Below are 17,377 nucleotides of genomic sequence, written 5' to 3' on the forward strand. Positions count from 1 at the left end.
TCCTTTATCAGTGAGCTCCAAAATAAAGAATTCCTGGGCATACTGTCAGTTTGTTTTATCAATACACACCTGCAAAGAATTTAGTATCTGTTATAGTTTCCCAGATGCTAAAACAAATACGATGCAATAGGTCAGCTTGGGCAATGGGAATTTATTGACCTATACCATCAATTCTGAGGCTAGAAGAAGTTCAAAATCAAGGTGGACTGCAAGGCAATGCTTTCTGCCTAAAGACTATGGCATTTTGGGACTGGTTGCCAATGATCCTTAATCTTTGGCTTTTCTGTCACATGGCAGGTGCCCATGGCAGCATCTTCTCTTTTCTCATCATGGTTCCGTTGACTTCCCTCTTTGGTCTGCTCCCTGTGGCTTCTACTGTGCCCATTTCCTTTGCTTATAAGGACTTCAGCCATATTGGATTCACCATCATTCAGTTTGGGCTCACCTTACCAATAACATCTTCACAGGTCCTATTTACAAATCAGTCCACAGCCACTGGACCAGGGTTTGGGACCTGAAATGCCTTTTCTGGGGGACATGATTCAATCCTCAACATTCTCCAAAGGACAACCTATCACAGAGCAGGTTTACCTTCTGTCACCAAGGAGACTCATTTAATGAATTCCATTAATGCTTCATTAAAAGGAATACTTTAAAATGTGCTCAGAACTTCTAAGTTGATAAAAATTCAACTCCAAAAACATTCTGGTTGGCTATATATTTCTGGATTAGAACTTTTGTCTGGTAATTTCTCCTATTAGGTTGTAGGGTAGAATAGCCATGTGGTCAGTCTCTCAATCTTCATTTGGCTCCCACCATGAGGAAGGCTAATCTTTAGGTGTTCTGGACATATTGGTAAGCAAGACCCAGTTTCTATCCTCAGAGACTACATAGTCTAATTGGGGTATGAAGGTGGCAGTGTAGAGAGAATATTCTCTAAGTAGGCAATTCCAAGACAGGGAGAAAAATGCTATGGTACAGCCACACAGATGGCTCTGGAATTCATAATGCTATTAAATACTTAAAAGTTATGGCAGGCACTAAGTCTGCATCTTATATGTAACATCTCATTTACACCTCATAATAAGCCAAAAGGTGTATATCTTTACATTATCCCCATTTAACAGAAGAAAACACCCAGACTAGTAGCCTGCCTGAAGTCAGCTCTTATTAAAAAAGAAGGATTCAGAATTTGAATGTAAATATTCTGATTTGGGGTTGTCTCACCATACTTTCAGAGGATTCTACTGAGAACTGAAGAATCAGAAATTGTCCAGAAAATAGGAATGATGGCTGAGGCAGAAATAAAGAGAGGATTAGTGCAGAGAGAGACAATGACTCAGACAAGGAAGAAAGCGTATTTTAATGGAAGAGTAACGAGTCCAGATAGGCTGAATTAGAGGCTTCAGGGAGAAGGAGTGAGCATCGGAAGAAGACTGATGAGATCACTAAATTAACACCATGCAGAATGGCCTGCTTAGGGTTGGTGCTTCAGATTCTTTCAGGCTGGAGGTGGTAGCACTGACATTACTAAGTATGAAAGGCAATTTCCTCTTGGTGAAATCACGATTACCTCCCAATCCTGGACTTTTATTCTGGGGCTGAAAAGATAATAAAAGGCATTTAATTATTATTTAAAAATCAGAAAGTTAAATTTTAGCATGGTAAAGTGACTGGCCCATGTTGACTAATTAAAGAGCACATTCTAACCACAGCCTTGGTGTTTTTTTCTTTCCTCCTCCTGTCTTTTCATTCTACCAAATAGCTGTCTTATAAAAATGTAATGCTGAATGCCAATTTGCAAAACATACTGTTCATCACTAAAAATGAAATTACTTTTTCCACTCCCAGTCTCTCTCCCTTCTTAGGTCAAATGATGCCAGATTAATATTCCAAGAGTACAATTCTAAACACATTGCTCCTTTATTTCTGTGTAATCATTAAATATTTAATTATGATCATAAAAATCACAAATTATTATATTGAAAAAGCCTGCTATTTTTCATGTCACTTTATATAGTGCACGTATTCAGTAGAATCACTTCGAATAGTATTAAATAAATAAGAAGAGAGTATTTTCTTTCCCACCAAAGCTGATACGATATTTTTTCCATGGATTACAATACATTATCACAAATTTTGTTTCATCAGAAAGTACAAAGAAGCCTTCAGAAAATAAGAAAACAAAGGGAGACCCTCAATAGGTTCACTAAGCTATCACTCCATATTTTCCTTCTGATAACCTCCACCTATCAAGTGAGTCACCATTTAACTCTTAGTGACACTTACCATTCATCTTATCTCAACAAATTTCCTCCTTTTAAAAAGAGTCCACTTGCCTTATAGATACAACTGGCTTGGAATGGAAAGTCAAAAGGGATGTATTATGTTCTTACATAGGATCTACAAATATTGATTGTATTAACAAGGAGACAGTCTGAAGAAAAAAAATGAGCCAGTATGTATTTTAAAATTTCAAGAATGCTTTAAAAAAAAAATCACTTCTATTTAAGATCTGCCTTTGCAAATTTAACATCCTCCCCTGGCTCGTCATGCCCACAAATGAAGACCTGAGAAGGCTTCAGCTCAGGCACTGCGAGCTGAGGAATGTACGTAGCTTCCTAGCTCATGCTGCTCTGTAGCAGGTGCCCGCCTCGGGGAGTGTGGGGAGCCCTGGAGACCTGGAGGTCTTACCAGAGCTCCCAAGACATCCCTGGGAATTCTGATTCCTAAAGCATTGATCCGTCTGCTGTGCATGACTCACTGAGTCTGAAAGCAAACCCTTGGAGTGAACTGTTCCAACACAAAGTCTTAGAAACTATGGATCATGGCCAGTCTCCAAGGTGTCCCATGGCCTGCTCCAATAAAATCCCTGAATAATGGTGTGTTTTCTCAAGTGGGATCAAAACGATGGAGCTCTTCTCAATTCCCATGAGAAGCATGTAAAAAACTGTGACCTTCCCATTCCACTAGCCAAGGCAAGCTATCCTCAAGGGTTGTCATTCACTAATGCAAAGTGGGAAGAAGTAGCCATTAACCAGTTGGAACGCTGTGCTTTATACATCTGAAAACATCACGTATTTCATGTACACAGAAGTTTCATGTGAATCTGAAGTTTATATGACTTCAGACTTGAGTGAGATCTTAGAAAGAAAACTATGCTTATTTATTCATTAAACTTTAATGATCTTTTATATCATAGAATACTGGAAGTCATAGAATCGAAACCTGAAATAGTTAAGCTTGCAAAAAGACTCATTCATTACTTTCCAGAAAAGAAAATCTTCTTAAAGCTAAAACATTCAATTCTTGGTTGCAGTCCAAAGGTTCTGTTCAGTTGTTTTGAAGTTACGGGGAAAAAATGTACTTTTCCTATCATACCCATTGACATTTTTAAACAAAAATAATTCAAAGATATTTAAACAATACAACTTCAAATGTCTGTAGTTAATCCTCTGTGGGGAAGAATCTGTAGGAGAAAAAAAGTTATGAAAAAATAAACTTGGAGTTTGATCATCCTTTCAAACACTGAATCAAACTAAAAATTCTAGGCCTATGATTATATTATGAAAGTTCTTGTTTTTACTAAAAAGGAATACAGGTTCTGGTACTGTTTCTTCTAATAGTATCTTTAAGGAGGGCAAAAAACTAAAAACTATTGTATTTAGACTCATAAAACAAAATAATCCCAAGGCAAGAAGTTCTGTTTCACAAAAAAATAATATTGGCCTGATTTTTTTAATATTTCAGGGAACTTCTGGGTGAGGGCTACTCTTCATTCAGATTATACAAAACAGAATTAATGCATGACTTTTTCCCCTAAGTTTGTGTTATAATATAAACCCAAATTCTATCATTAAGAGATCATGGATGGGTAATTTAATTTAAAGAAATGAATACACCTTAGAGTAGCCCAAAGATAAAAGATAAATATAGATTTATCACTGTTACATTTTAGGATTAGTTAGCCTCTTGCATTCAGAGACAGTCAAAAATTGGTAGGTTAGTATTCTCAGATAAAATATTTTGTCTCTTTCAACTTTGGTTTCTTTTTTTATAAAATAGGACTAGTGGTAGGATTGTTGTGATTATTAAAGAGATAAAAAAATATGTATTATATATATATACATATAAAACAGCATAGATAATATCTGGTACACAGTATATTATGAGCAACTGTTATTTTCCTTCCCATTTTCTAGAGGCAAGATCCATTAATAAAATTAAAAATTATAAAATACAAGTCAAATAAAACGGCACTTAATCAATACTAAACAAAATTTGTGTGATAAATTAATGTACTCTCCATTGAACTGGTGTTTTTAAATTGCCATTTATGCACCATTAGTGAGTATGAAATCAATTTAGTTCTAACAAGAACAAAAGGAAAGGAAGGGAAGGGAAGGGAAAGTAAAGAGAAAGGAAAGGAAAGGAAGGGGAGAGAGAAAATAGAGTATGTCACACAATGAAGAGTACTGATTCATTAAATTTTCATTTTAGTTATATGTATAGTGGGTATGTATGTGTAGACAAGGTTATGACATAAAGTGTATTTCTTATGGAAGATTGCAATTTTTTAAATAAATGTAAAACATTACTTTATCTGTTCTTCCTGTTCTCACTGACATTTTTTGTTAATTTTGAGTTCAGGAAGTGTATATAAAGAGTACGTATAAAGATGGCCTTTATATGGTCCAATGTTAAAATTCAATACTGCCTTTTTTACCAACTGTGCAACTAAATGAAACAAAGTGTTCTGGCTATCTGGCCAAAAGCTGTCTTTTACTGAGTACTTACTAATTAGAAGACAGTATGCAATACACTTTTAGTTAATCTTCAAAACCATCCCATGTGATACTGAATATTATCTCCATTCAGCAATGAGGAAATGGAGGCTCTAAGAAGTAAACCCAAAGGCAGGATTGGATACTATTTTGGATGCACTCTGCACCCTTGCTTTTCACCACATGACTGTAAACACATTTCCAAGTGTAAAATAATTGTGTAATACAGTCAGTGAAGAAATGATTCCCACGGTTAATGCTTGACTGCCGAAGGTTTGCTGAAACTAGGAAAAGAATGCACGACACAAAGGAAACTACACATGGATGGGGAAGAGGGCTTCTCATCCAGCAAATCGGGTCTATCACTGACTGGTTTAGCCATAACACAATTTAGCCTTTTAAAGAGTCAGAATTGTATAAATACAGTACAGAAAGTTCAGAAAGTAATATTTTAGACACCACATTCTTTTCTCCAGAACAGGCAGCACAGAAGGCTCCATTTCCCACATTAAAACAGTCAGTCTTCTCCTTGGGACACAGCAAAATATTAACCAACGAGGCTGAGCAGCCTGCAGCATGAATTCTGATACTTTCCACTGTGTGAACAAGTGCAGTGGACTCAATGGCAGTCCAGGACTCTCAGCCACACTGTTCAGACTGCTTTGCCCATGCCCAGCTAGCATGAATCACTCTGACCAAGTATCGCTCTGCTTTGCAGAATGGGATTCTGACATTATTAATAGTTGGCTCTGCTTAGTTGATCACAATAGGAGCTTTCTCCAGCCTGATATAGAGCCAGCCAAGTCCTTACGCAGCTCGGCATTAAGCTTGGGAATGGATCCCGCTCCAAATTTTAACATAGGGTAGAAACTTTCCAAAGATATATTTTAAGAAACCAGCTACTAAAAACCATCATAACAGGGCAATTGTGGAACTCCAGATGCAACCTAACATTGAATGTATCATATGAGAATGTAACACAGAACGAAACTTCTTCAGGGGATTTGTACAATACCTACTAAGAATGCGTTGGTCTACTTTTTTTTCTTTCCTTGCTTGCAACTACTCAGTTCAAATCTGAATTAATTTATTCTTTTATCAAATAGTTTCAAAAATACCCTCTCTGCTCCACAATTTTCAAGTCTTAAAATAGCACATACTCAGTAAAGAGATGTTATAAAGACCCCTTAAAAAGTCCTGTGTGCTTTACCAAGGGGCATGCTCCACTTAGCCAGATGTAAGCACTCCTGCTGCTGACGTGAGGAGAAGCCCTTCGGGGTGGAATGGGTGATTTCACTTCAATAGTGCCAACGTATCTTGAACTAACATTCTTTCAAAAAAAAACCTTTTGGATGGAATTCCAATGAAATCTATCACAAGCACTTTATTTACACTGGAAGCAACATTTTAAATCACTTAAATGCTAGGGCAGGGCATTCGCTTAGTGAGGAACCTGTCATTTGTCCCCTTTTTGGGGAATCCAGGAAGAAATAATAATCAACTTTTCAATGATAAGCTTTAGATTATCGGAAATATTCCTTCCACCCTCACTCTCATCAGCCCAAATTTTATTTATAGTTGCCTATTTAAAACAATGCACCTTTCAGCTCATGTTTTATCATACTAAATACAGAAAAAGAAATCATAAACATAGCAGCTTAAAACAGAGATTATGCTTTCTTATAGCTGATCTTAAAATCATTTGTATCAAAGTTTCTTTTCTGTTGATTGTTAAATATTTCTTTACTTATTTATTTTCTATAGGTCTTCTATAGGGTATATTTTGAGTAACCAAAATATAGGCTCATTATAGAAAAATTAGAAAGTACTGAAAAAAAATAGAGATGAAAAACAAGTTCTCATAACCTTGTCACAGAAAAGAAGCCAGTGTTAACATTTAGGATTCTATCCTTTCAAACCTGGTTTCAATGCACATGAGCAAGCATTAAGTTTGACAAAAAGTAGGATCATACAGTGTATACATCCCAACGAACTATAAATCACAAGTAATTCCTTTTGTTATTAAAATTTTTCAAAAATGTTTTTAACAGCTGTAAATTTTATACTCCCAGAATGTACGATTGTTTATAAAACTATTTTACTATTATTAGGCATTTAGATTTCTTTCTGTTTTTCACTAGTACAATTTGTGTGATTATGACTATCTTTTACGTATCTTCATATGCATTCTTTCTTGGAGATAGAAATGCCATGTCACAGGGCACAAGAAGATGATTCAAGTTGATATGTACTGCCAAAGTGCCCTCCAGGGAGATGGAAAGAATATGTTCCTCCACCTATTTCCTTGAGATGGAAAGAATATGTTCCCCCACCTATTTCCTTGTACTCTGGCCATGCTGGAAATGAGCTTTGTGCTAAGCAGCTTCTAAAAGGGACCCCAGTGAATCCTTTTCCCTAAGTGTGGGCTGCACCTTACTGCAGGTTTCTAATAAGCAGAAGACAGAAATGATTGGCTATCACTAATTAACTTTTTCACTGTCTCGACATTTGTACTGATAGGACAAAATCAGTGATGGGTAGAAGTTCTGATATTGTGACAATAATAAAGATAGTTTCACCAAACTAATCATCATTATATTCCTCAACTGAAGACATTTGCACTTTAAGAAAAAGTTTCACTTAAAAATAACTTTGATGAAACAGTAAAAATTATTAATTTTATTTTACCTCAACTCTTGAGTATGCATCTTTTGGTGTTTTGTGTAATATAAGAAGCATACATAATGCACTATAATATAATGAAATATAAGGTGTTTTGTGTAATATAAGAAGTATACATAATGCACTTTACTGCATGGTAAAGATTGGTAGTTGTCTTGAAGAAAAACACTTTGTTTCAATTCAGAGCTTTTTTTACATGAAACACCATTTTTCACTCAAAAGAATGACAGACAAACTATGTTAATTCTGACTTGGTATCTGGCAGACATTTTCTTGAAAATGGACTAAGAGAACCTGTCACTTCAAGGAAAACAAATGACAGTATTTATTACCAACAATAAAATTTTAACTTTTGAGTAAATATTAGAATTTCAGGAAACTTGTACCTGCCATTGTAAGCATGACAGCTCCCCGATACTTATAGGTGTTTCTGATGCAATCGGTGACACGTATGCTTGCCAGGCTGCTATAATTAATACCACAGACTGGTTGGCTTAAGCAATAGGGATTTATTGTCTCAGAGTTTTAGAAGCTTGAAGTTCCAAATCAGGGTATTGGCAGGCCATGCTTTCTCTAAGTCTGTGGTGTCGTGGTCGTGGCTTGCTGTCCCACCAGCTGCGCTGTCTCTAGGCCCCTCTGGCTTCAAGTTTCCTGCTCAGTCATCTGTGTCTCATTCTAGCTTTCTTCTCCAGGTATATTGGATTAAGCCCACCCTTACTTAATTTGGCCTTTTCTAAACAGGCTCTTCAAAGCCTTACTTATAAGTGAGTCCACACCCACAGAATTGGGGGTTAGGCCGACAGTGTTTATTTGTGGGAGAAATGACTTACTCTGCCACAAATGATAGCATGAGCACGTGTGATATTTTGACATGGTATAATAAAATCTGTCAAGACTTAGAAGATCTACTAACTATTCAAAGCGTAGTTTGGCAAATGGATTTTAGAGTTCAAAATGTCAATAATAGGATCTTAGATTTCGTATTGCAGGTAGCCTTTAAGAAACTCCTGCTTGTTGAGTTTTAGTGTAGTATCAAAAAGAATGTTGGGTGAGTCCAAATTTTCTTTGTATATGTTGGTCAAAGCAATATATGGCAGCAGATTAAATGCAGAGGCAGATGTGAGAAACCAGCTGTCTTCTATTAAGCAAAACTGTAAAGAGATTTATAAAAATGTAAAACAGTGTCACCCATCACTAATTTACTTTTGGTTTGGATTAATAACTAAATCCTTAAAAATTTTTAGTTTTAATTTTTCATACAGTAAACATTGATATATAAAACTCACATAAACAATTCCCCTATGGGATCTCAGTTTCCTTCCTTCTCAACCTCTCCATCTTATGTCTAATGGGTCTTTCCTATCCATTTGTAAATATGCTCAAGTCCAAAAAATGAACACTTTGATCCACTTCTTCCCCCAGATACTGCTTCTTAATCTTCGCCTTCAGAATCCAACATTCTCTTTTGGTTTATCTGTGAGAACAAAGGGTCATAGTTTTCTTACCTCAATAGCACTTCAGGGTCAGTCAACTTTGACAGCTCCTCATCCTCTATCTTGTTTCTAAATGTTTGGAGTCACTCAAGGCTCTGTCCCAGGCCGCCCGCTTCTCTCATTCTTTCTTCCACTCTATCAGTGCCTGAATCACAGGCTGGATGAAAGGCTACCAATATTTCCTGTCTAATTTATTGATTCTTACACGGGAACACGTTTTTTTCTCCTCTTCTTTTCATGTTGCTATAAATATTTAGTTGAAAACAACTGCTGAAAAATTAAATGCTTCGACCATTTCTATAGATGTATGAGGCAAGAGAGGAGGCAAAAAGATTGAATCCAAAGTTCCTGCCAATTGTTTTAATCGTGGTGTGTTTTTAATGGGCTGTACAAGAGTTTGGAAAAGACAGGCATTTCTGATTTATATGAAAGACTTAAGTTGCTCCTAGTGGAAACTGGTTTGTAAGTGAATTAAAACAGTCTACTTGTTGGCCCATACTTCCCTTTAAGAAATGTATAAGCTTCTATTATCAGTAGCATAAATCATTCAAACAACTACATCAAGTAAACCAAATTATATAGATTATAATAAGGAGCCCAGTAGTTGGAATAACTCCAAAGCAATTTAACTCATTAGGCTTTGTTTATCTTATACCAAAAGTTTACCTCAATCTTTTTTTTTTTTCATAAATGATGATTTCTTTGTTGTCAGGTTAACTAGGATTCTATGGCTTCAAATTTCTCGTCTATGCATCAGTTTTAAAGTGCTCATCATTTGAACCTACAAAATCTAAAGTAGGTTCAATTTGCCCCTCTCTGCCCCTCTCTGCTCAGATCATTTACTTATCACTGCTGTGAGAAATACTTCCTGTAAATACCAACTGCTACCATCATTCACTGCTTATGCATGATAACTTTGATAAAAATAATTATTTGGAATCATGAAATCTGTCCCTTAAAAGGTGGCTAGTTTCTTCTAAGCACTGTATTTATAAAAATCACCACAATTACGTAAGTCTCTACTGCTGAAACTCTAAATACATCTAGCGGGCTTGAAAGACAATGTCAGTAAGTTATCATTCTCCTCAAGAGGTGCTAAAACATAGGCATTCAGTAAGAAATGTGATTTTGTTTTAAAAAGAGGAAGAATATACTTTCCAAATATTCTTGACACCTTTTTTGAAGTTACTTGAAAACTAAACTCTCGAAAGAGAAAGGTAGACCTAATTTTTAGAAATAATTGCTTAGTGTAAAGAATTTATGTATGTACTTTAAATGCATCCTTTGGTTTCAGCTCTTCAAGTAATTCAAAAAAGGTGTCAAGAATATTTGGAAAGTATATTCTTCCTCTTTTTAAAACAAAATCACATTTCTTAAAGAATGCCTATGTTTTAGCACCTCTTGAGGAGAATAACTTACTGGCATTGTCCTTCAAGCCCGCTAGATGTATTTAGAGTTTCAGCAGTAGAGACTTACGTAATTGTGGTGATTTTTATAAATACAGTGCTCACTATAAGTTAGGTATCATTTTATCCCCTTATCAGATAAGGCAAATGAACTCACATAGTTAAGTTACCTGCCCTACGTGACACATTGCATTTGAATGTTACAAGAACTACATTTCTCAAATATTTTCCTATGCACCCTCTTTTTCTTTACTCTTTTCCTTCTGCCATTAAAGATAAGCCTAAAGCATATTATCCTAAGAAGGTAAAGGGTAGTTATAGCCCAAATCCTAGAACAAAGAGGTCACTGTTCAGCTTTGACTCTTAAGGCTGACTTTTTAGTGTATAGCGAATTAAATCTTTCTTCATTTTTTTTCCCTGAAATCTTTCTCTTCTCTCATCTTCCCCATCTTTTAATAGCATTATGCCCTGCCTCACATAACCCAAACATCTGGTGGTCATCCTTAATTCCCCCTACTTTCCAGTAACAAAGTTTCCCACAGACCATTCAGTTTGCTTTCAAAGAAGAGTGATTGCGGACCTCATTTCTTCTACTGTATCCCAACTTCAGCAACCTAAATTAGTTGTTTCTCAACTGGCTGCTACAAAAAAAACACCCTCTGTTGGCTTTATCTCTTTCTGTATATGGTTCCTGGGACTGTTGTATAAATTATCACAAACAAGTGGCTCAAAACAACAGAAATGTATTCTCTCACCAGGAATCTAGAAGTCTACAATCGAGGTGTCAGAAGAGCCATGTTCCCTCCAAAAGCTGTAGGGAAGAATACTTCCTTGCCAATTCTAGTCTTTGGTAGTTGCTGATAGATAACCTTGGTGTTCCTTGGCTTGCAGACACAACACTACAATCGCCACCTCTGTGGTTACATTGTATTCTCCCTAGGTATCTTTATCTCTGTGTCCCAATTCTCTTCTCCTTATCAAGACACCAGCCATATTGGATTGGGGCCATCTTAATAAAGCGTGAGATCATTTTAATTTGATTACATCTGTAATGTCCCTATTTCCAAATGTGGGCATCTACACAGTTGTTAGGTGTATATGAATTTGGAGTGGGGGGGTGGACTATTCAACCTAGTAACACCTTCAATATGCAATATGTTTCATCCCCTTTACATGAGAATGATCATCTGAAGAACAAAACTTATGTTGTCACTCATTCTCTCATTAAATGGTTCAGTTACCTGCAACGTAAGGTCCAAATTATCTAGCATGGGAATAAAACTCCTTTATGATCTAGTTGTTCCCTCCCTTTCACTACACTTTTCTTTGCCCCCTCCCAAGCACCCTCGCTCATACCAAATTACTGAGAGGTTCAAGAATATGCCCTGGTCTTTCTTAACTAAACACACAATACTTCTGTTGGCCAGAATGCCTCTGATCAGGTAGGGAATTCTTAACTTAAATCTCATCTACCCTGAGATGTTTTCTAGACCCTATCTAGTCACCCTCCTTCCATCTCCCTTTCCAGAGTTGAGCCCTTCTTCTTGTTTCCCACTGAGGCGTAAACACATCTTTTTGTAATTAGTTATGCTTGTCTCTTCTGATGCTTTAGTTATATTTTTAGCTCCACTTAGTAAAACCTGTCACTTGAATGAAAGAATGAGGACAGAAAGGAGAAGAGTGCCATGGTAAACTCAGAGCTGGATTTCAGGTGTCTGTGTGATACCGTGGTAGAGATACACAATACTGAGCATATGGGATGTTTTGAGCTTGTATTCAAGAGCCTGATCATCACTGGGAAAAGAGATGCTGGCATCATCAGTGGTAGAAGGTGGGGCTACAGGCATGAGGAAAAATAAGAAAAGAAAGGAGCTAAGAATTGTACCTTCAGAGATGACTCAGTAGTGTTCTGAAAGGAAGGTGGGACATCTAGAGAGAATGATGGTGAGGAAGTCCAGAAAAAAGAAAGCGTCTGATAAAGATGATAATTGAAAAGTACCCTATTAGATTAGGCTTACATTTAGTGTTAATCTTACTTGTAAGGTCATTTCAAAAAGTGGAAACAAAATTTAAGTAGTTGAATAATGAATAAAGATTAAAATGTTGAGATAATGGGTCTCAACTTTCTTGCCTCTGGGAAATGTTAGTCTTGGAACTAAAATTTGGGGTCAGCAGAGAAACTGTGGTGAGAAAAATGTTGACGGTGGGGGTGTTATTGGCACTAAGTACAGGATAAAAGAACTCAGTGTGGGACTAATGCTGCCCATTAATGCCTCTAGTCATGACAAAAACCAAACAATATGCCCTGCCCTTCTCCGAGCACTGCTTGCAGGGGAGTCATCTCCCCATCACATGCTGATACCTGAGTCTGCTCTGAAAACTCTAGCAGGATGCTCTCTAGACTGGGAATTTTCTTGACTGAAAAGTCCCACAGTAACATCTTTTAGTTGTGGGGGTTATCAGAAGCCTTTCTTTCCTAGTCAAGACTTTTTATTTCCTTATTGTTGGAACAATAATCACCTTTATCTTTCAGCCACTGCTTATCTCTCACTCAAGAAGTCTTTATACTTCTTGTCAATTTCCAGCAGCCATTTCACCTCTGCCTCCTAATAAATAGTTGCATGTTTTGTTCTCAAAGACCTTTAATGTTATTTTTCCTGTTGAAAAATACTGCCCACAATTAATTATTTTTAACAGAAACTTTGTCTCTGTGAACATCCAGGTGTGCTCAGTAATGTATTTGGTTTTACTTTCGTTCTTGTGTGAACACACTGGGCTAGTTTCTACCTTTTTTTATTTTCTTCATACTGAGATCCTTCATTGAATATCACTTACTTCTCTGCTCTACTCAAATTCTCCTGAACCTCCAAAGCCGTTCTCAGCTTCCACGCTTCCAAGAAGCTTCTCTTACTCCTCTAGCACTGATGCAAAAACTTACTGCTTGTGTGACCTTAGGCAAGCCCTAATGCCTTTGAGCTGTGCTTTATGAAACTTTAAAACATTAACACCAACCTGGCTTGCATCACACACATTAACTCTAGGGTTCAAATAAGTTTCTGTGCGTGAAAGGAACTATACAATAAAAGCCTACCATAAAAAACGAATTCATGAATCCTCTATTTTTTTCATGTCAACTATACCGATGTGATTCTTTCTACTTAAGAATACATTTCCTTTTTGAGATATGCTCTGCCTGAGTAGAGTTGTTTTGTCATTACCCTCATACAGCATGTTTTTTATTGAGTTGGCCAACAGGTCAGCCTAAAGCAGCGGTGGATTTCATGATCTATGCATTTGCACATGAGAAACAGATAGCAGGCCACCAACTTACTTCACGTTGAGACCAAAACAGTTCTCAGATGGAAACAATGACTTTCAGTCATTAACAGCCCGATTAAGGAGAAACAATTGACCTGGAGGTGAAAGAGTCTATACCCTGTCCCTTATTTCTAGTCTTGAAGTGACCTACCAGTTTGCTTTGCTTAATTACTTCACTCATTAAGGGAATGCCAAATTTAACTGAAGCATGTGTGTGCTTGTGTGCGCGCGCGCGCGCACACACACACACACACACACACACACACAGAGGCATGTATACCACCAGAGTAGATTTTTCTATTTCAATTGTCCACTTTTTTTTCAGCCTTTTTTTTGAAGATAACCTTAAGGGATTCCAAGGCTTTCCTTAAGCCATACACATCACGAAGGAAAATATCTGGAACACTGCAAGGATGTTTAAGAGATCAGAGGAGATTATATTATAAAATCACATTTATACTACACATATATACCAACACAGTCTTAAAATGAGTAGGGCCATGTTTCAGGTTTCGGAGTGAGGTATTTTTGGCAGGTATGAGTTACTGCTGCTAAGAGCTGTGTGGCTGCTGAAAGACTACCAGCCCATGATCGGTTTGTGAAATGATAGGGTCTTTTTTTTCCCCCTTTCTCCAGATGAGTGCTATCGAAAACCTGGTAAGAACCTTAACATTTAGTTGTATAACACCAAGGGGAATATATTCACATGAAGTGATTAGCTCTGATGTTTCTGGACAGTCTAAAGATACATTACATTTTCCTAATAATATCTACCTTCTCTTTGATATGATGTTTTAGAAGAACAGCTTGCACTTATAATCAGGACAATTTATCACCTATCCCAAAAGTACCCTGTCGTTGAAATGCCTGACATATATATTGGGTGTCATGGATTTAGCAAAAATTGAATTATAAATTGCCCTGCCAGTTTTTGCCTCTGGAAATAATGAAAAACTGAGCTAAAGAAACATTCTCCTGAAGAATTTACTTTTTAAGTGACTGTGAAGAAAGAAACAATTAAAATGGATTGCCAGAAAATAATCTTTCTGAATATGGATTTTTTTGGCAACTAAGAAAATATAACAATAGAATTAAGAAAAAATGTTAATTCCCCTACCAGGATAAAAAAAAAAGCAATTGTAATGCTGTATTCCTTTTACACAGGTAAAGAATTTAATCCTTACAGTCTCAGAGTCTATCTAAAAGCCAAATCAAATGTCAGGCAAAATTCTTTTTAGAAATTAAAAATATTTTATTCTTACAGATGAAATGATGACCCATGAGAGTTAATTATTTACTTCATTAATTAGCAGTCTAAATAGACTTATTGTTCAGCGTCATTCTGTTTATTTGAATTTTGTATATGTGCTTATGAACAATTTCCTATGAGCTTTTTATTAATTGCTCAATGTATAAAAATTGGAAAATTCAAATATGTATAAAGAAAAAAGAATTTTATGGCTCAACTCAAATTTTGGTGGATAATTTTCTAGTAGCTTTTCCTTTGTCTATAGGTTTTTAATCCAAATTATATGAATACTCTATGCATTTTATGTTTTTCCATCTACTTATGTTATAATAAGTCTTATTGTAAAATATATTATTTTTAATTGCTGTGTAACACAGTCATAGGAAAGTCTACTCACTAAAATATCTTTTTTGAAAATAGTGTTTCTCTCTCGACTATAAAACATAAGAATGATATAACAGTACTTACACTTATTCCATGTTTCATCTCTTACTATTTACTTAGAATTACTGGATAAAAAAATATGAAACTTTTGGAATAATCTGATAATATTTACAAATGCCTTTACATAAAGATTATATCACCTTGCCCTTCCACCAGTAAGGCTGCTAGCCACAGCAAACCTCACCATATTTAAATTTTTTAAGCCTCTGGTCATTTGTTTGGTGTTCCACCATTTTTAAACCTGAATGTTTTAATAAAAAGTTGTGATTTTTTTTTCATATGTTTATTGGCTGTTAGCACTTTTCTATGAATGGCCTGTTGGTAGACTTCACTTTTGATGAGGGGAGTAATTCCTTTAAACTTATGTTTAGTCAAATTGATGTGACAATAATGTTTTTATCTCTTTTTTTTATATTTTACAATGAATGATATAATTGATTATATGGGGCATTTTCCATATTATTTATGTACAGCTTTTTTGAGTGTACACAGTTTCTATGTTCTGAAAAATGTGCCATCATTATTTAAGTACACTTATTACTTTGCTATATTTGCAAAAACTACCCTTTGATCTTCTAAAGCTTGGTCATTTTAGGATTTATTTCAGTCCCATTCATGTGGAGAAAGAATATCCCGTGGTTTCACTGGGATTTACCAATTAGTAACATATTTTATAAAATTACCCTCTTGTTTTTCTCTGGCATTAGCCTGGCTAATGCATCCACGTAGGTATAAGTCTCTATCTAGTTATTTTAGAAACATGTGAAAAAGCACACAATACACACAGCATACTTAATGCTCTTATACTGCATACTTTATAGGCTGAGCTGCATGGAAAGGGCTTGATGATTTCAAAGAGTCTCTCCCAGTCATGCCAGTTTCAAAAAAATAAAAAAGAAACAAAGGCTTTGTCAATCTGTATTTTCTAGGGTCCTAATGCAAAATGTGGAAACGTGAAACTAGAAATATAATAATCTCAAAAAGGAAGAAAAGCAAAGTGTTAGAAACAGGTCATTTTTGCTGTGCTCAGATGCATGTGACATGCAGATAGAAAGGCACGGTGTGGTTCTGGACTTATTTGCAGTGTGATCTTAGACAAATTGCTTCACTCCTCTCTGAAATAGTTTCTTCATTTATGAAACTGGGTTTTTAAAATCAACTTTACAACATTATTGTGACTATCAAAGCAATGTATATAAGGAACCTGACATTTTACACAGTCTCAGACACAAATTAGATGCTCAACAAATAATAGCTCCTGCTGCTACAACAATTATTTAGATTTGAATTTCTTAATTTCATTGAGATACTATTTATTTGGCCACCTTAAAAATACATACTTATAAATTTTTATAAAATTTTAGAACTTCATAGTACTTTTCTCAAATATCTCACCTGATCTTTATAAAAACCGTGAGGAACAAATAGGAGAAAAGTTATTATTTCAGTTTTATAGATGCAGAAACTAAGCATCAGAGTAGAGAAGTGGCAGGACTGGAACTCGTATTTTTGTAACTTAATCCAGTTCTGCTTTCACCACATCTTGAAGACATGAATTGCAAATGTGTTTGGTTGAGTTATGTGCCCCAATTTAGACATAATCTCAATCCTCATCCCTGTGACTGTGAGCCCACTGAAAATAAGACATCTTGGAGGTATTATTGCTTTTTAAGGAGTGGCCTAATTGAATGAGGTGGGCCTTAATCCATGTTATTAGAAGCTTTATAAAGAAAAGAAACCAAAAGCCGGGAATGGGAGAAGACCACCCAGAACAAGCTGGAATCAGCAGAAACCAGAAGAGCCAACACAAGGAAAAGACATCGCCGTGTGACAGAGGCAGAGACACAACCCAAGGAACTTCAAGGATTGCTCTAAGACAGAATCAGAATGCTTCATTCAGACTGTGGGAGAAAGGAAGCCCTGCCAACGTCTTGATTTGGAACTTCTTTTAGCCTCATAACTGTGAGCCATAATAAATTCCCATTTTGTAAGCCAACTCAC

At 36.0% G+C, this 17,377-nt stretch overlaps 1 protein-coding gene across 7 annotated transcripts in view; it reads right to left on the reverse strand.

The window, feature by feature from the left end:
* Nucleotides 1-1,321: 1,321 nt before the first annotated feature.
* LOC143669956 (uncharacterized) overlaps nt 1,322-17,377 on the reverse strand; it is a 197,028-nt gene continuing 180,972 nt past the window's right edge. For 3 of the 7 annotated variants that reach the window (XR_013169154.1, XM_077144609.1, XM_077144608.1), the window contains exon 4: nt 1,322-1,601. Coding sequence is in view for 4 of the 7 variants with exons in the window: in XM_077144609.1 (XP_077000724.1) it covers nt 1,449-1,601 (153 nt within the window). In the remaining 3 variants the exon portion in view is untranslated. The remainder of the gene's footprint in view (nt 1,602-17,377) is intronic. The other 4 variants (XR_013169148.1, XR_013169147.1, XM_077144611.1 and 1 more) reach the window with 2 other exon arrangements.

The sequence above is a fragment of the Tamandua tetradactyla genome, chromosome 26 (assembly GCF_023851605.1).
Source record: "Tamandua tetradactyla isolate mTamTet1 chromosome 26, mTamTet1.pri, whole genome shotgun sequence".
In the NCBI taxonomy this organism is placed as follows: Eukaryota; Metazoa; Chordata; class Mammalia; order Pilosa; family Myrmecophagidae; genus Tamandua; species Tamandua tetradactyla.